Source organism: Geospiza fortis, unplaced genomic scaffold (assembly GCF_000277835.1).
Source record: "Geospiza fortis unplaced genomic scaffold, GeoFor_1.0 scaffold244, whole genome shotgun sequence".
Taxonomy (NCBI): domain Eukaryota; kingdom Metazoa; phylum Chordata; class Aves; order Passeriformes; family Thraupidae; genus Geospiza; species Geospiza fortis.
The window spans coordinates 1,715,901-1,733,959 of NW_005054370.1; the positions used below are offsets into that span (position 1 = coordinate 1,715,901).

The 18,059-nt window shown below is 47.8% G+C and overlaps 1 protein-coding gene across 1 annotated transcript in view; it reads left to right on the forward strand.

Moving 5' to 3' along the window:
* The window catches only part of JMJD6 (jumonji domain containing 6, arginine demethylase and lysine hydroxylase), a 15,535-nt gene extending 1,168 nt beyond the window's left edge, over window positions 1–14,367 (forward strand). The window contains exons 2-7 of the mRNA XM_005424606.2: window positions 749–1,137; window positions 4,015–4,301; window positions 5,566–5,701; window positions 5,818–5,956; window positions 6,999–7,126; window positions 8,746–14,367. Coding sequence (XP_005424663.1) covers window positions 749–1,137; window positions 4,015–4,301; window positions 5,566–5,701; window positions 5,818–5,956; window positions 6,999–7,126; window positions 8,746–8,782 — 1,116 coding nt within the window. The 3' untranslated portion in view covers window positions 8,783–14,367. The remainder of the gene's footprint in view (window positions 1–748; window positions 1,138–4,014; window positions 4,302–5,565; window positions 5,702–5,817; window positions 5,957–6,998; window positions 7,127–8,745) is intronic.
* The last annotated feature ends 3,692 nt before the right edge of the window (window positions 14,368–18,059 follow it).

The following is an 18,059-nucleotide window of genomic DNA, read 5'->3' on the forward strand; positions in this document are numbered from 1 at the left end:
GAGGGTGCGGCGGGCGGAGGGGAAAGGGGGGGATCAGGAATGAGAGGGTGGGAATGGGGAATGGAGGGGGGAAATTGGGAATGGAGGGGGCGCGACTGAGCGAGTCCTGCGGGGAAGGGAAGAGACCTGAGGGGAATGGAGGGGGCTGGGGAAGCGGGGTGGTGGCACGGCTGGAGATCGTGGAGCCCTGAGGGGACGGGGATGGAGGGGGCGACTGAGGGGATTGGGAACGCCTGAGGTGAAGGGGGAGCTGCGGGACGGCTGCTGATGGGAAGCGGGAAGGGCCCTTGCCCGAGGCTGGGGTTGCCTCAGAGCTGGCGGCACGGAGAGCTTGGGTGAGGGACGGGACTTTCTTCCCTCCACGTGGCGAGGCGTGTGGGAAGGTCAGGGCCCGCCGGGGTGGACGGGCACCCGCACAACTCCCAGGAGCGCTTCCCGGTGTCCCGAGGGAGTGACACGCAGCAAGGGATGTGTCACCGAAAGGGCAGGGTGGCCTCTCCGCCCCGGAGCTGCCTCGGTGCGGAGCTGTGCCAAAAGCTCCAGGCGGCGGCTGTCACTGATGTGTGCAGGGAGCGGGCCAGGAGAGACGGGGCTGCAGCCTCGGGGAGCTTAAAATAACACAGGCAGCTCCACAGCCGCGTGGTGTGTGGAGCAAAGGATATGTGGGAAGCACCCCCACAAGCCAGTACAGCCCTAGGACGTCAGTCTGTCCTGATATCTGTCCTGCTTTCCTCCCTTGGTTTCACAGGATAACGTGGAGAGGGCCGATGCACTCCAGTTAACAGTGGAGGAGTTTGTTGAGCGGTATGAAAAGCCTTACAAGCCCGTGGTGCTGCTGAACGCTCAGGTGGGCTGGTCTGCCCAGGAGAAGTGGACGCTGGAGCGGCTGAAACGCAAGTACAGGAACCAGAAGTTCAAATGTGGGGAGGACAATGATGGTTACTCTGTGAAGATGAAGATGAAATATTACATCGAGTACATGGAAACCACACGTGATGACAGCCCCCTGTACATCTTTGACAGCAGCTATGGAGAGCATCCCAAGCGAAGGAAACTCCTGGAGGACTACAAGGTCCCCAAATTCTTCACTGATGATCTGTTTCAGTATGCAGGGGAGAAACGAAGGCCACCCTACAGGTAGAGTGACAGCAAGACAAAACTGGGTATTTTCCAGCTCATTGGTTGTTCCTAAATACCTGGAATTGTCTCACATAAAAAAGGGATATTTTTACATCATCTCTGAAATGAGTGTACCTCTGTAATCCTGCAGAAGAGAAGGGCAGATTTTTATTTATAATAATTTTTTAATTTCAATTATTTATATCAAAATTTCTCCTTTTGCCAACAGTGTTGCTATAGGTTTATGGTTTGGGTTTTTTTTTTATTCTATTAAATCAGTTTACATCACTTCTTAGATTTTTTTTCAGAAATTACATAGTTACTGAGCTGTAGAGATCAGTTTCTTGCTGTGTGTGCATTCTAGTGTTCAAATTTTAAATACCTCAGGAACAGCTCCTGGGTTTTGCACCAGTGGCTTATGTACAGTGTGGAATTTTGTTTAATTATGAGTCACTCCTTTTAAGGTAAAGATCTTAAGCTAGATTAGGATCTAATATGGGCACCAGTTCTTAGCTCCCTTTCAGATGGTTTTGAGAGAGAACAATATTCCACATCTATATAGTCTTTTCAACTCTTTATATTTGCTTCAGATTGGAAGAGGGTGAAATGACATTTCATTCATAAATTCAAATGCAGCAACCTTATATTTGGGCTTCTAGATAAAAAGCCATTTTATCTCTGTTACTATGACATTTCATAGCACTATGAGCTTAAATTGAACCCTCCCAAGTAATTAAAGTCTTTACAGTGGCATTATAATTGTCAGACAATGCCTGTTGCTCTTTGGGTGCCATGAGGCTGTGATGTGGTTTATTTAAATAAAATTGAGCAAGAGCTCATCAGTAATGGCACTTTGCTTTGCCCTCTCTCATGTGTCTGTAGTCCAGTTGTGCTTTTGCAGGAGTGAAGCAAGAACCTGATTCCATTTGAGGTCACTGAAGGAGGTGTTTTTACAGGGCTTTTCATAATTCTCTTCCAAGAACATACAATGCTGTGGTCAAACACAAAACCACACTGGGTGTAGTAGAACTGGATACACTTAATGACCTAGAGATCATTTACCCAAGTTAGAGGTGAATGAGAGAATCTGGCTGTGACTCATTTATTTTGCTGTCTGTGTCCCCCACACCCTCCCCACCTACAGGCACTGCTGAGCTTCTTGATCTTGGTGTCAAACTTCTTGTATTTTGTTCTGGAAAATGTGGGTATTTTTCAGGCTTTTTGGAGAGCTGAGTGATCCATGAAAGCACAGTAATGTCTCCTGGAGTTAGAGGGTTCCTCTAGGTACAGAAATGAGTGTGCAGTGCTTTTAGAGCATGATTGAAAATCTGACAAGAAATGCTGCTAATCATATGAGGAGGATACGACCTCTACAGGTTGATCTCTGGGTTGAGAGGTGTGTGATATTGTGGAGACGTTAAAAGAACAATTGGTGCTGTTTTGGACATTTTTATTGCCACTGTTCCTCTTTAAAGTAAAGACAGTAATTTCTGGAAGCCATTTACTGAAGCAGCTATTTTAATTTGAGGAAGGCAGCTTTGAGGGATTTGCTTTCAGATTGAGTTTCGGAATTGTGAAGTTTTTAATGGTAAGTTTGATGTCTTGGGGTAAGCTGTGTTTTGTTCATTGTAAATTAAGTATTTGGAGGAAGGTGCTGGTAAATGACAGTGTTGCTAAATAAGGGTTTTAAAACCTGTGTGTGTAGATTCAGGTTATTGTCAGAAAAAGGTGTTGAACAGTGCTTCTGTCTGTGCCAAGACAGACCTTCATGTGTACAATTTCTTCTGATTTCTTAACAAAAGCCTTGACTGTTCTACCTGTAGTTTAATCAGCTTTCTAAGCATAAGATGAATCTAAAGAGTGAATTTGCAATAGAAATGACAAACACCTGCTTATTTACAGCTCCTTTGTGAAGCAGGAAGAAATCAGCTTGATAATCAAACTTTACAGTCCTACATTTCATGCTGACAAATGATCCTTCAAAACCAGTTTGATTTACACCTGCACTGGAAAGGGGAGATGGAGAACTTGCTGTATTTTCTGAATCTTTGCATTCCTCTTGCTGGGCATCACCCTTCTGTCACTACACCATGGAGGGATTGTGTTGGTGCTTTAGTTTCTGCTACCAGTTAAACAATTATTATCATTTTTTCCTCTTGGTGCCTGGTATGAAGTCACCTCACACTGCATTTTCTGGTGTGGTTGGTCTTACTGTTCTGTTCCAGGGAAAATGAGCAGTTGAAGGTGCTGCTGCAGTTAAACATGTACAGTAGATAAAGTTCTCCACTGGGAGAAATAAACCTTGTAAATGGGCAGTGGGAATATAAACCTCAAATCCTGAATGGTCACTGGAGAATAAGCTCCGTGTAGTTAAGTGTTGGAATGAAAAGCCTCTTGTGAGTGAACAGAAGGGGAAGAGAGAGGCCAGGGTTGTGTAACTTGCTCTGTTCCTTGTTGTTGCCTTTTGTTCCTCATTGTTCTGCAGTTCTGGTCTGTTTGAGCAGCAAATTCTAGAAAACCATTGGAGATTCCTCCTGCCTAGGAGGAATTCCAGCACAGGCAGTTGGGACTTAATCATGCTCATCAGCTTTGAAATCACAATTTTATTGAAGAACTGTTTAAAACAAAATACAGCTATGACATATAAAAAGCCATTTTCACTTACTTATCCTACAGTCATTCCTGTCCCAATTCATATTGGTTTTTAGGTTAAACTCCTGTTATATCCTTTTGCTGCAGTGTGAACTTAACAAAATCAAGAGTGTAAATGTAACTGTAGTTACTTTAATTTCTAACTGAATGTGCAATGAGCTGCAGTAATTGTCTGTCTAACATGAAGAAAGGGACCTGCCTGCTCTATGACTAAAGCACTTTTCTTCCCCCCACCCCATGCAGATGGTTTGTGATGGGCCCACCTCGTTCTGGAACAGGAATTCACATTGATCCCTTGGGAACCAGTGCATGGAATGCCTTAGTGCAGGGACATAAGCGTTGGTGCCTGTTCCCAACCAGCACCCCCAGGGAGCTGATCAAAGTGACACGGGAGGAGGGGGGCAACCAGCAGGACGAGGCCATCACCTGGTTCAATGTCATCTACCCTCGGACACAGCTTCCCACCTGGCCCCCTGAGTTCAAACCCCTGGAAGTCTTACAGAAGCCAGGAGAGACAGTCTTTGTGCCAGGTATGTGCAAATCTCTCCAGGAAGGAAATCTAGGAGATAAAAAAAGCATATTTGTAGCATTCCTGTGTCATAGAGATGAAGCTTTCTTAGATGGTCCATTTCTTACAAAACAAACTGGATAATTTCTTACAAAACAAACTGAGCTCAAACTGGGACTATTCAGTTACTCCTGAATATCACAAAACGTGTATGACCTGTGGCATAGGATTGCATGTGATACAGATGGCAAAACAAATGGGATTTAAATTGCAGCATCACAGGAATGTAGTCTGAACTAAATTGCAGTAATAGAAAGCTGTCAGGGCATAAAATAATAGAAGTGTTTGAGCCCCGGTAACTCCTAGACAAAAATGTTTGAATTTATACATGCTGGAGCAAATTCATGGCTGAATTTTGCATGTGAATGTTTCTTAGCTGTGGAAATGAGCTACTTAAATGCACTGACACCTTCCACCCACCTCTCTGTGGTTATGCTTCATCTTGCATTTGAAATCAAAAGCTAAATAAAGCTTTGCTGAAGATGCCCTTCCCTCTGAGTGGCTGCACACTGTGTGCCCATTGTAAGTGGGGGTGAGGTGAGTTCAGTAGCAGATTCTAACCTCTGAATCTTGCATCATTTATGTGCAGCACAGCCCATAGTTTCTGTCCACATTGCTTGTGTCTAACATCCAGCTGACTTGGTGTGTGAAGGGTGCCTTGTGATTGTCTTGGCACTTATTAGTGACTCCTGAGTGTACCTTCTGTTAAGAGTTTGTAGCTGTCGGGTTCCATTAAACTGTTCCCTCAGTCTTTTCTGGGCCTCTAAGTGGGTTGTAAGAACTCCACTATTTTTATCCCGTATGGAAAAACAATTTTGCATCTATGTTTAAATGAAAGGTTAGTCTGTAGTCATAAGAACCTTGCAAAATCAGCGTGGAAAGTGCTCTCAGCTGAACAGAAAGGGCTCTGTGCAGTCTGGGTTACAATGGCTGCTGCTGTTAAATAAACTGTCAGCAGCCAGTGTGGTGCTGTCAGGTCACATCTTCAGTCCTGGCTGTGAGCTGGGTAATTTGGTCAGAGCATGGAGCTGCCTTCTGTAACAAGAACCTGTCAGGCACTGGGGTGAAAGCTGAAATAAGACAGGAAAGATGATGGGTTGGAAAACTCACCTGGGTTTGGGACATAAGCTCCAGTTCCACCAGCACTGTGGGAAAGGTGTTCTTGGCTGTTCTTAAACTTGCTCTCTGCCAGGCAGCCACCAATGGTCACTGGTGTTGTGTTTTAGGTGGCTGGTGGCATGTAGTCCTCAATCTTGACACGACTATTGCCATCACACAAAACTTTGCCAGCTGTACCAACTTCCCAGTGGTGTGGCACAAGACAGTAAGAGGGAGACCGAAACTGTCACGGAAATGGTACAGGTAAGAGATTCAGTAGCTTTCTTTGTATATTCTTCATTGAAAACAAAACCTAAAATATTCATTAATGTGCAGTGTTACAATTCAAAGGCTAACCCTGAAATTTTAACTGTATTTAGGATCCTAAAGCAGGAGCATCCTGAATTGGCAGCCTTGGCTGATTCAGTTGACCTGCAGGAATCTACTGGTATTGCTTCTGACAGTTCTAGTGATTCTTCCAGTTCATCAAGTTCCAGCTCCTCAGACTCTGATTCAGAGGTAATGCTTTTTACTGCAATAGGTGATCCATATTCTGCATTTACATTGTTTTAACATACCTGATCACGTGCCTTCATCCTTATATTCATGCCATATGGAATAAATTAATGGAAGGCAGCTAAACCAATTTACATGGTGGAGGAGCCTGAGATCTTAGCAGGTTCTGTTTGCTGAAGCCTCTCTTTGCATTGCTAAATGGATTCAATCTGTTTGATCCATGTCTATATTATATATGAATCTGTCACTCATTTAGCTTGTGGAAAATAGTTGCAAAATGAATGTTCTAAAAATTGGGAGAGGGAAAAAAATCCAAAACAGGTCAGTTATGACAAGGGATTCTTGTGGACACCTAAATCCTTCAGAAGCCAAAGTCTTCTCTTGGAAGATGAGGTCTGTGACCGTGTTCACAGGGGTCTGAGGATGAGGGAAGAGACGAGGATCTGACTCCATGTTTCAGAAGGCTTGATTTATTATTGTATGATATATATTATATTAAAACTATACTAAAAGAATAGAAGAAAGGATTTCATCAGAAGGCTATCTAAGAATAGAAAAAGAAAGAATGAATAACAAAGGCTTGTGACTCGGACAGAGAGTCCAAGCCAGCTGACTGTGATTGGCCATTAATTAGAAACAACCACCTGAGACCAATCACAGATCCACCTGTTGCATTCCACAACAGCAGATAATCATTGTTTGCATTTTGTTCCTGAGGCCTCTCCGCTTCTCATGAGAAAAAATCCCAAGGAAAGGATTTTTCATAAAAGTTGTCTGTGACAGAGGTCCTTCTAGGGACCAAACGGAGCACATTAATTGTCTTGCCTCAAGTCAGCTTCAGCCAGTGATGAAATCCAAAAACGTTTCTGTTGCTGACTTTTGAATGCTTAATTTAAAATTTCCTTGATGTGTCTAGCCTAAAACAGCACATTCTTTGAGCCAGGGTTGCTAAGCACAAAGAACTCAAAGAACTTGCGGTGAATTGCACAGCACAGGCAGTTGTTGAGGTTCCTCTGAGTTGTGGTTTCATCTTTCCATCCTGCAGTGTGACTCTGGCTCTGAGACAGAGGGGATGATGCACCGCAGGAAGAAGCGGAGGACGTGCGGGATGATGGGGAACGGGGACACGACTTCCCAGGACGACTGCGTGAGCAAAGAGCGCAGCTCCTCCAGGTGACCCAGGGCAGCTGTTGGTTTTAAACAAGCACAGGACATACAAGGGAAAGCTGGCACACTTCAGATAGGGGATTCCTCAGGAGAGAGGGATGGAGAGCAAGGGATTCCTTACAGGATAGTGCTATCATCCCTCCGTGAATTATTTCAATTGTTCCAAACAGAAAACTAAGATTATTGATGTTTTCTTTTTAAAAATCAGGGGTTTTATTTAATAAACAGTCTTATTACTTTTCCTAGTTGTCTCTTTTAATAGATGAAAGGATTGGATTTTATCTTTGTTTAATGAGAGAGGTGGGATGTTTAAACTGCTCTTCAGAGAGCACAAATGAGTAGTGAACAGTTAAAGATGAAGAATGATCAGGCAGCACTCAGATTTCAATGTCTTTATTCAAACAGAAAACCTTCAAGTAGTTGTATGGTTTCTCTTACTGCTGCCTGGACTATTTCAATTTGTTCCACTGCTTTATCTGTTAAAGACAAAATTCATTCTAAATTCCAAATGTCTGTGTTTACATTTAAAATAAATAAATAAATGCATTAATATCGAGCAAGTTTCAGTCAGTGTGGAAGGAGGCAACATTAATATTGCAAAATCAAGGATAGATATGCGTAGGGTAAAGTTGCTGAGGAAAGCAATTCTCTGGACAGGCGAGGTTAAAAAGAGTGGAACACTGGGAATCTGGGAGTATACTGCAGGGAAGAACTTAAACATTCTTTGCTAAATGAAGCATTTTTCTCATATAGCAGAGGCTTGCCAAAATTCTTAAGCAAATTCCTTGCAGCTTGGTTAACCAGTGCTGCTGGATTGGCTGCCTGCCTGCATTAGAGTGCTGGCCAGCTCTTGAGCTCTTGGGTGCTCCAGGTTTGGCATGGATGCAAGTGCTGTGGTGGCTTAGTGTGTGGCTTGCTGAAGAAGGTGTGCACCAGTAATTTACCTGAGGAAGTCCATATTCCAGCATGATTCCAGCCTGACTTCCCAGTGTGGGACTGCCTGAAGGCCTGTGTGCTCCTGTAGATTGCTCTCTTGTTTCCAGCAGTTGCTCATAACTGAGTACAATTGAATTACAAGTACAGAGCATCATTAAAGGTTGGGGAGAGCTGTACTGACTGCTTATTTTGCCCTGGAGGTTTCCACACTTTGCTTGTTATGACATTGTCAAATCCCATTTTGGCAGCCAGTGTGACTTCAGGGAATGAGCAGCAGGAGAGAACAAACCTTTAATGCAGACCCTGGTTTAAAAAGAAAACTGTAAAAATGCAGATCACAATGCAGATCTGTTCCTCTGAAAAACCTGTGCGCTTTTAAATTATTTGCCATTCAAATTTTGAAATGAATACTCTAAATATTGAAAATTAGCACCTTGCCTAGAACATTTGCTTTCTGGGTTTCACTGTTCTGCCTCCCATATGTTGATTGTTTCACTCTGTGAGGGTGGGTGGGCGTTCTATTCCAGCTGTGTGATGGCTTAGTTGCTAGAAACGCTCCCAAACATGAAATCTTAACCTTGCTCGTACAATGCTGGAGGAAGAATAAGCCTGAGATTAATCTGCATGCTGGGATCGTGTGCCCTGATCCAAGGGGAATGCTTAAAGGCAGTTGTACCTTTTTTTGACAGGATTAGGGAATCTTGTGGAGGCCGCAGCTACCCCTGAGGGATAACACCACCTACCCAGAGGCAGCTGCTGATGGAAGCTCTGTTAGCAGCCAGCCAGCTCTGTTCTACTCCCTTCTGCTTCTGTTTCTCACACTCCTTAAGTTTTTGTTACTCTTCCTCGATCCAGACATCTTCGTTTCGTGCTGTCCAAGGTTGGCTCCTGAATAACCTGTAGGGGAACACCCCAACTGTGTCCTTTGTGCAATGCTTTGTCCCCTCTGACCCCTGCACTATAACCCAGCTGTGGGTAAGGACATGCCAAGTATTTCATGGGTCACAGAACTGGCAAAGAAGGCAACGGTCAGTTTTTAAAGAACTCTTTTTAAAACCAGCAGGTAAATGGAAAAACCTGCCTTGCTTTGACACTGTCATATGTTTACATGTTGTCCTGTACACTTGAGGAAAGGAACACCAGCCCTTTTGGCCTATTGGAATGACTGGTGGGTCTCACGCCAGAATTTTGGGAAGAACAAGGAGGAAATGAGCTTCTGCAAGAACTGAGCTGTGGAAAATGAGTCCTTGGGTCTTACCCTGCTGCAGGAGAGCATTGCTGTCAGGGCTGGTGCTTCCAAGTGTGTGTCTCATAAAATCCTGGAGTATGGGCACCTGGAAAGAGCCCATCAGGATCCTTGAGTTCAACTCCTGGCCCTGCACAGAAACCAAGAACCCCACCCTGTGCCCAAGAGCATTGTCCAAACACTTCATAAACTCAGAGAGGCTCAGTGCTGTGACCATTGCCCTGGAGAGCCTGTTCCAGTGTCCAACCACCCTCGGGGTGAAAAACATTTTTGTGATATCCAACCTAAACCTGCCCTCACTCAGCTCCAGCCGTTTCCTTGAGTCCTGTCACTGGTCACAAGAGTGAAGAGATTGGTACCTGCCCCCCTGCTGTCCCTCATGAGGGTGCTAAAGACCCAAATGAGGTCTGACCTCAGTCTCCTCCAGGCTGAACAGACCAAGTGACCTCAGCCACTCCTCATACAGCTTCCCCTCCAGACTCTTCACCATCCTCATGGCCTCCTTTGAGTGCTCTCCAATGGCTTAATGTCTGTTAGATGTTGTGGTTCCCAAAACTGCCCCCAGCACTGAAGGTGAGGCCACCCCAGGACAATCCCCTCCCTTTCCTGGCTGGTGATGCTGGGCCTGATGTCCCCAGGACATGGTTTGCCTTCTGGGCTCCAGTGCACTGCTGACTCAGATCCAGCTTGCCACCATCCAGGAGTTCCTGGACCCCTGTGCAGACTGCAGTCCTTGCCCTTGTTAAACTCCACATGGTTGGTGATTGCCCGTCTCTAATTTGTTGAGGCCTCTCTACCCTTCAGGGAGTTGACAGCTCCTCCCAGTTTAGTGTTTTCGGCAAACTTAATATTCCTTCCAGTCCTGTGTCCAAGTCATTCATGAGGATGTTGAAGAGCACAGGGGTGAGGACAGAGCCCTGCAGAACCCCAGCAGTGGGCAGTGCCAGCCTGGTGTCACCCAGTCACTGTCACCCTCTGTGTCCAGCCTGTGAGCCAGTTGCTCACCCATCATGGAACACCATTAACCAGCTGTGGGCTGGACAGTTTGTCTAGAAGGTCACTGGGAGAGACAATATCCAAAGTTTTGCTGAAATCCATAAGGTGACATCTACTGCATTTCCTAGATCAGTGAGGTGGGTCACTCTGTCACAGAAGGAGATCAGATTCAACAAGCAGGACTTTCCTTCGTGAAGCTGTGCTGGCTCTGACTAATGCCTGCACTGTCCTCCAGGTGTTTTTCAGTGCTTCCCAGAGTCATCTCTTCCATGGTTTGGCCAGGCACTGAAGTGAGACTGACAGGCCTGTGGTTTCCAGGGTCCTCCTCCTCCTTACTGTGGAAAACTGGGACATTTGCCAGCTTCCAGTCAGCTGGAACCCCTCCGGATTCCCAAAACTGCTCAAAAATCATTGAGAGGTTTTGCAATGGCATCAGCAGCATCTTGAGGATTCTCAGATGAATGCCATGAGGCCCCATGGATTTGTAGGCATCCATGTAGAGCAGCAGATCCTGCTGCTTTGGGGTTGACTGGGAGCTGGACATTCTCACAGTCACAGTTCTCCAGCTCAGGGCACTGAGACCCCCTTGGTCCATCATCTGTGCTAAAGACAGACAAAGAAACATTAAACACCTCTGCCATGTCCATGTCCCTGTTTGTGAGGAGACCATCCTCATCCTGGAATGGGCCAGTGTTATTTCTGATTTGCTTTTTGCCATTAATATATTTGAAAAAACTTTTTTTATTTCCCTCACAGTTCTGGCCAGTTTTGTCTCCAGCTGAGCTTTGGCCACATGAATTTTCTCCTTACAGTGGCAGCAGCATTTCTGTATTCTTCCCATGTCACCTGACCTTGCTTCCACTGGGCAAACACCTTCTCTTTTCATCTTATTTCCAAGAGAAGATCCCTGTTCAGCCAAGGAAGGGAAGGTGGTGTGAATGCCCCAAGCACTGAAGCAACTTCAGCAGAGGTGACACCAACCTGAAGCATTTTTTGTGGTCTGAATCTGCATGCTCCATGCACACCTGAGGTGCACACCTGAACCAGCAGCAGTCCATCTACTTCCACTCTGTCAGGGTGACACGTGACAAAGCTGCACTTGCACCTTGTGCTGGGAAGCTCAGTGGAGCAGGAGAATCCTGGAGTTTCTTGCACAGCAAAAACTGTGGCAGGAAAAAGCATTTGTCAGTACTTCCAACCCTTCAGGTGTGATGTTTAGCACAAGGCAACTGCTGACAAAGTCTGACTCTGGCAGGATCACATGTGCTGGGCTTGGAACACCAAACAGTTCTGGGGCTGTGGGCTCACTCAGGCCAGTGCAGTTCACATCTCCAAATGGCTTTTCTTTGAGGTTGTACATTCAGACCTTTCTGAAAGTTGCAGTGCCAATTTTAAAGGACTGAAGAGGGGGACATGTTGTTGTTTTATGCTTTTTAAAAATGCCATGTGTTGTTTAAGTCTGTGTAGATGCATTTGTATTATGCCAGGTAAAGCTCTCGTCCCCAAGGGACCTTTTGGAGCTGCTGGTTTGTTATATCAGCAGGGGCTTGTGCTGGTGGTGTCTCTGTGTGGCTGAAGGTGCTGCGAGGAAATCTGAATTTCCCGTGGGCTGCTTCAGTGGGTGCTCTTTGAGCCCTTGGAGGTGGGTACAGAACTCACTTCAGCTGTTCTTTGGGAGAGGAAACTTGACAGCAGAAGTGCTTTGCATGTAGAAAACACACAGCAATGCCCAGGCACTGATGAAAGAGCAAATTAAAGAGAGATTAAAGCCTCAACTGTGACTTTCTTAAACGTGTTGGGTTTGGTGGAACCTGGAGTGTTGCTTTTCTGGGCTCTCTGATCCATTTTTAACCTTGTCTGTTCCTTATTGAAACACTCCTGGACCATATCCTTTTGTATAAAGGAATCCTAAATATGTTTTTTTGGGATCTCTGTTTTTGAGTCTTTTGTGCCAGTAAGAGCAGTGTGGTGGTGGGGAAAGGGGAGGTTTATTGATACATTCTTTAGCTGTCCAGACTCCCAAATTTCCTGTGATAGATAGCCAGGCATAAGCAAGCACACTTGCTCTGTAGCCACTGCAGATTCTTCCACAAGATCACTTTAAAAAATCCTCCAACTTCTCCAACTCCTGGCATTTCTGGCCAAGGCTGAACAGCCTGGGAGCCTGCACAGTGTGTGTGTGTCCTCTCAGAGCTGTCTGCAGCTGCTGCCTTTTGGAATCATGTGGGGCCTGCAGAGGTGAAGGCTCACAATGCTCAGCTCTGTCACAGTGAGGGGAGTCCTTGCAGAGCTGGCCCTTCCTCTCTGGTGGCTGGGCAGCACCTCAGTGAGGTGCAGCTGCATTTGGCACATGTGCTTCAGTTTGCACAGTCTAAAATCCAGTGTGAAAGCCTGATTGCTGTGCTGGGAAAGCCACACCTCTGCCTCTAGAAGCACAGTGGGAAGATGCAGTGTGCAGAGCATTCTTCCATGCCTGTGAACTCTTCCATAGTGTGAAATAAAGCAATTCCAGGGGAAGCCTGTGTTGGTGTGACACCCCTCACAGAAAAGCAGCATGTTTACAGCAGACAGCAGACATCATGATACCAGCAACCCTCTCCTGACAGCTCCCCAGGGCAATTCCTGCTGTGAAACAGTGTCTGTGCAGCCTTACCTGGGAATCAGGACTCTGGGATCTCCAGTTCTTCCACTTCTGGCTTTTGCCTGAGCCACTTTGGTCAGTCTTTGAGCAGTGAGGAAAATCCCTACCTCACAGGGCTGTTGTGAGGCTGAACTGCAGTTGCTGTGTAAGATGCTTTGAAGCAACCCACCCACAAAAAGTGTTCCATTCATCCTGAGCAACCTGAGCCTGGTGGGAGCTTTTTGTAGCAGAAAACATTGGGGATGTTGTTCAACACTCTTGGCCACCTGGTGTTCTGTGGTGGCCCTTGCAGAATTGCTGTGTGGTACATAAATTGTAGCAGAACAAGACTTCCTGTTCTCACCAGGGTTGAGCTGTTGCTGTTCCATGGCCTGCTCTAAACAGGAGGTCCTGCTAGAGCAGGATCTGGTTTTAACTTGGAGTAGATGCAATTTTCTCATCAGGGAGTCAGCTTCTCTGGCCTTACACGAGTGGGGGGAGCTGGTGCTTCCCAGGCTGGGTGAGGGAGGAACAGTTAAAAACTGTGCTCCCTTTGTGCCTCACTCTGTGCTTGTGGGAAGCTGGCTGGGGACAGTGGGCTCTGTGCTCTCATTTCTCCAGGCTTGTGCTTCTTGGGACATCTTTGTCTCTTGTTCCAACCCTGCTGCTTTTGTACTCTGGAGGCCCTGCATGCAGCTGGTCCAACACCCTGTGCATCCCTCATTTCCTTGAGGAAATTTCCTCATTTCCTGGAGCCCCAGAGCAGCAGCACAGCTCTGCCTCACTTCTCTGTTCCCCAAGGATGGCAGAGAGCCTCGGGCTGGGTGTCATTGTCACAGTCCTGCCTGCTCCAGGAAAGGTGATGAGATTTGGGAGCTCTGCCTGTGCTTTAGAGCCTGGTGACAGCCACAGGCTGGGAGAGTTCAGGAGGAAATGCTCCAGCACTCCATCAGAACCACAAATGTGGGTAAGAGGCGCCAGTGCCAGCACCTGTTCCTGCACAAGTGCTGTGGGAGCAGGTGACACCGAGGAGCCTCTGGCAGAGCTTCCTCCCCTTTCAAGCTGCTGTGTGCTGGCTCCAGTTTGTCTTCTCAGTTACATCAAACCTCTCCAAATGCTTCAAGGAAAGACAGCAGCCTCTTTCACAGTTAACCTCTGCTCTCCTCCCTGAGTCCCCAGCCATTGTGGGCTGGGAGGTGAGACTGTTGGCTGAATCCAGTCTGGAAAGCCTCTGTGGGCACATTGTAACTGGGAGGTTTTTGGCATCCCCCTTGCAGAGGGGGGAAGGAAAGTGTTACCCATTTGTGTGACAGTCCCACTGTCAGCTCCAAACCCTGCCACTGCCCTTAGCTGCTTTTATCACCCATCCAGCAGAGCTGGGATACTTGTCTTGTTCGGATGATTGTGGTTTTGCTTTTTATTTTAAATAAAATCAATTATTTTGCATTATCCTGTCACTTTCTTTCATACTGAGATGATGTGAAAAAACCTTACAGGTGTGCACCTCTGTTTCCTAAAGTGCTAAATGTGCTGGGAGCAGCTCTGGGGATGCTTGAGGGTTTGCCCATCTGTGCTGGGTGTGGTTTGGAAGCTGCTGGGGTTGCACTGGCTCTGGGAGGTGAGTTGTGTTGGTAGGTTTGTTACAGACTGTCCCACTGCTCTTTGGCCCTGCCCTGGCCTCCCCAGTGTGTGTCACAAGAGGTTTCTGTGTTGTGTTTCTGGTGCCACCTCACACTGCCCGGAGAGGGTTTCATCTTCAGGTGTCCTGTGCTACTTTGGGATGGCCACCATGGTGATCAGAGGGATGGAACACTTCGCCCATGAGGAAAGGCAGAGAGAAATGGGATTGTCCAGCCTGGAGAAGAGAAGCCTCCAGGGTGATCTAATTGTAGTTTTCTGCTCCCTGGAGAGAGCCTACAGGAAAGATGGAGAGATATTTTACAAGGGCCTGGAGTGACAGGACAAGGGGCACTGGCTTCAAACTGACAGGGAGTAGGTTTAGCTTGATATTAGGATGAAATTCTTCCCTGTGAGGGTGGTGGGGCCCTGGCACAGGTTGCCCACAGAAGCTGTGGCTGCCCCATCTCTGGAAATGTCCCAGGCCAGGGTGGAAGGGGCTTGGAGCAGCCTGGGATCATGGGAGGTGTCTCTGCCCATGGCAGGGGTGGTACAGGATGAGCTTTAAGGTCCCTTCCAACCCAACCCATTCTGTGATTCCATGATTCTAAATAAGCCCCACAGTGCAGAGACATTCTGTGGAAGGGCTGCACTCCCAGCAGAGGGGCTTGGGGCAGAGCTACCTCAAGGACCCTGGCTGTGAGGTGGAACAAGGACTGGGAAGATGGGAAAACTTGTATATTTTGTCAGTGAGAGTTGTTGAAAGCAGTAACTGTAGGTAAATAAGCTGGAACAGAGTGTGGGACAGCAGCCTTGAGGCTTTTGAAACATTTATAGCAATATATTGTAGAATGAAACACCTTGAAGAGTAAATGGCTTTGTGGCAGCAGACAGGCAATTCACTCATTTCCACATAAACCTCTGTCCTCCCCTTCCCAGACACTGCTGGAGACATTCTTCTTCTTTAGTGTCACCTGTAAAGCTTTTTTCTTCTCCTTTCCAGTTGTCCTTCAGCAGCTCTCCCCATGCCCAGCTCACCTCCCCTGCTCGATGCACAATTAGCAAATGAGCCCCTCCTCCCCTTGTGGATGGTCTGGGTGTGCCCATGCCTGGCATTTAACAAACCCCAATTCCAGAAAATGCTGCAAGTTAATGGTGGCTAAAAACTGTACAGCCACTGTAGAAATGCTTTTATAATTGATTTCTCTTGATTTTCAGTCTGGAGAGGCAATTTAGAGACAACCTCACCATTCTTCCTCATTTGTAGGTATTGCTGGTACCTCCTGCAGTCCCTCTGTGGCCTTACAATCAGGACTTGATTTATTTTTATTCCTCTTGATTTATCTACACATCTTTCTTTTTGTGACAGCTGCAATTTCATTTCAACAAGGAGGATGACACACTGATACTTTAATTCCTACTGGGGAGCTTGTGCTGCACCTTTGCCAGTGTTCTGCTCCTTCCCTCCAGCCTGGTGCAGAAACAAATAACTCCTGCTTTTTCTTTTGTGGCATTTGGAAAGCAAGTCATGGAGAGGGCTGTGTCCCTCTGCAGTGCCAGGCATGGCACTGAGCTGCTGCATGCTTTAAGACTGGTTTGGGGTTGAATGAACAGGCTTGCAGCACATTTTTTCCTTCAAGGCACATAAAGACTCCTCTGTGGGGCTTCACCTCCTGTGGTTCTGGAGAAGTGTGCATCAAGGCAGGTAGAGCTGGTTGGGAATGTGTTCAGAGGGAAATGACCATTCCATGTCCTTTCTGGTGGCTCCCACCTGTGTGTGATGCCTGTGACTGTGTCCTGCCCTGGAACTGGGGCTGCCCCTGGAACAAATCCTGGAACAAATCCTGCAGCCTGCCCAGGGCCCGAGGAGGAGCAGGGCAGCTGGAGCAGTGTCCTGCCTGTCCCAGCTGTGCTGACAGGAGAGGTGGACTGGGCTTTTCTGCTGCAGCACTGCCTTGTTTAGACCCAAGGCTGTGTCATTGCTCAGCTGCTGCACTGCAGCTGGGGCTGGAATGGCTGCCAGTATCCAGGAGCTTCTGGAATATCAGCTTGTGTCACTGTTCTGTCAAGGGCAAGGCCACTTGTACTGCTTGAAGACTTTGCAGACCCTCAGAAACAACTCAGAGCCTGCCCTGGGTCAGGAATTCGATTGTAAAATGAATTAAGTGGTTGGAAAAGCTGCATGGGTGAGAGCAGAGGCCTCACAAGCAGAGGGGGTAGTGACAGGAGCTTAGGGAGGAGGTCTAAAACAAATACTTCCAGGAGAACTCTTGGGTTGGATAATTTCTTTTGGTGGAAACAAGGTACAGCCATCCCCACCCCTGGGCTGAGCTCTGCTGTTTGTGGATTGAACTCAAATATCCCTGAGCCAGAACACAGCCAGATGTACAAAAGGCAAATGAGAAGCCAGCCAGGTAGGGGAATGATCTCCAAGCCTGAAGAACAGTGAGTACAGGGGTATTTCTTGGGATAGTTTCTCATTTCTGGCATCAGAATGGAGAGGGATGTGTTCTTGGCAAGGAAAAAGTGGCATCCATGACTGGGAGCCTGACTGGGGCTTGCAGAAATAATCTGAGTTTGGAGCAGTTATAAGACTGGTCTGTGCTCAAACTTTATGTGATGGAAAATGGGTTCTGGGATGATCTGGGGACATAAAATCCTGACTTTTCCCCTTGGAAACCAGCATGTATCTGCACACCTCACTGCCCAGGGCCTTGTGGAGCCACACTTGGGTTGTGGCTGGGATGCACAGGTGGGTATTGGAGCTCAGTGACCTCCTGGCTTTGGGTGGGAGGGACACAGAGGAGCTCTGAACAGCACCTGCCTGTACAGCTCCCAGGTGTACAGGACACTGAGAATGTGTGCTGTGTTAGATCAGATCTTTTTTGTGCCTGTAGAAGGCTCTCCCGACGGTGCCACAGCCCATTCCTGCATCCTGGGGTGTGGATGTGGTCCCACAGTGCCCGGGCAGCAGGAGCCAGCCCGCCTCAGCCCGGCTCAGTCCGTCCCGCAGGCGGATTCGCAGCGCAGCATTTTCCGTGCCGGGGCTGTTCCCGGAGCAGCTGTCACCGCGGCTCTCCTGAATCCCCCTTTGCTGGCAAAGCTCCTCAGCTGCTGCCGCCCTTGGCTCCCCCGCTCGGCCCGGAGCTGGCAGCCGTGTGAAAGCGGCTTCTGTGCGGGGCCGGGGCTCTGGGGACCGGACCCTGCCAGCCCCTGCCTGCCCGGGGCTCTGGGGACTGTCCCCTGTCCCTGTCCGGGGCTCTGGGGACCGTACCCAACCAGTCCGGGGCTCTCGGGGACTGTCCCTGCTCTCGGGGCTCAGTTTCCAGCCATCCCCTGTCCCCTGCCCAGACTGGGCTCTGGGGAAGCCCTTCCCAGCCTCCCTGCCCTGCCCTCCCGGGACTCCTGGGGACCATTCCCTGCCCGCCCGAAGCTCTCGGGGACCGTTCCCGGCCATCCCCTCCTACTCGTCCTGGGCTCTCGGGGTCTAAACCCTGCTCTGCTGGGGACTGTCCCCTGTCCCC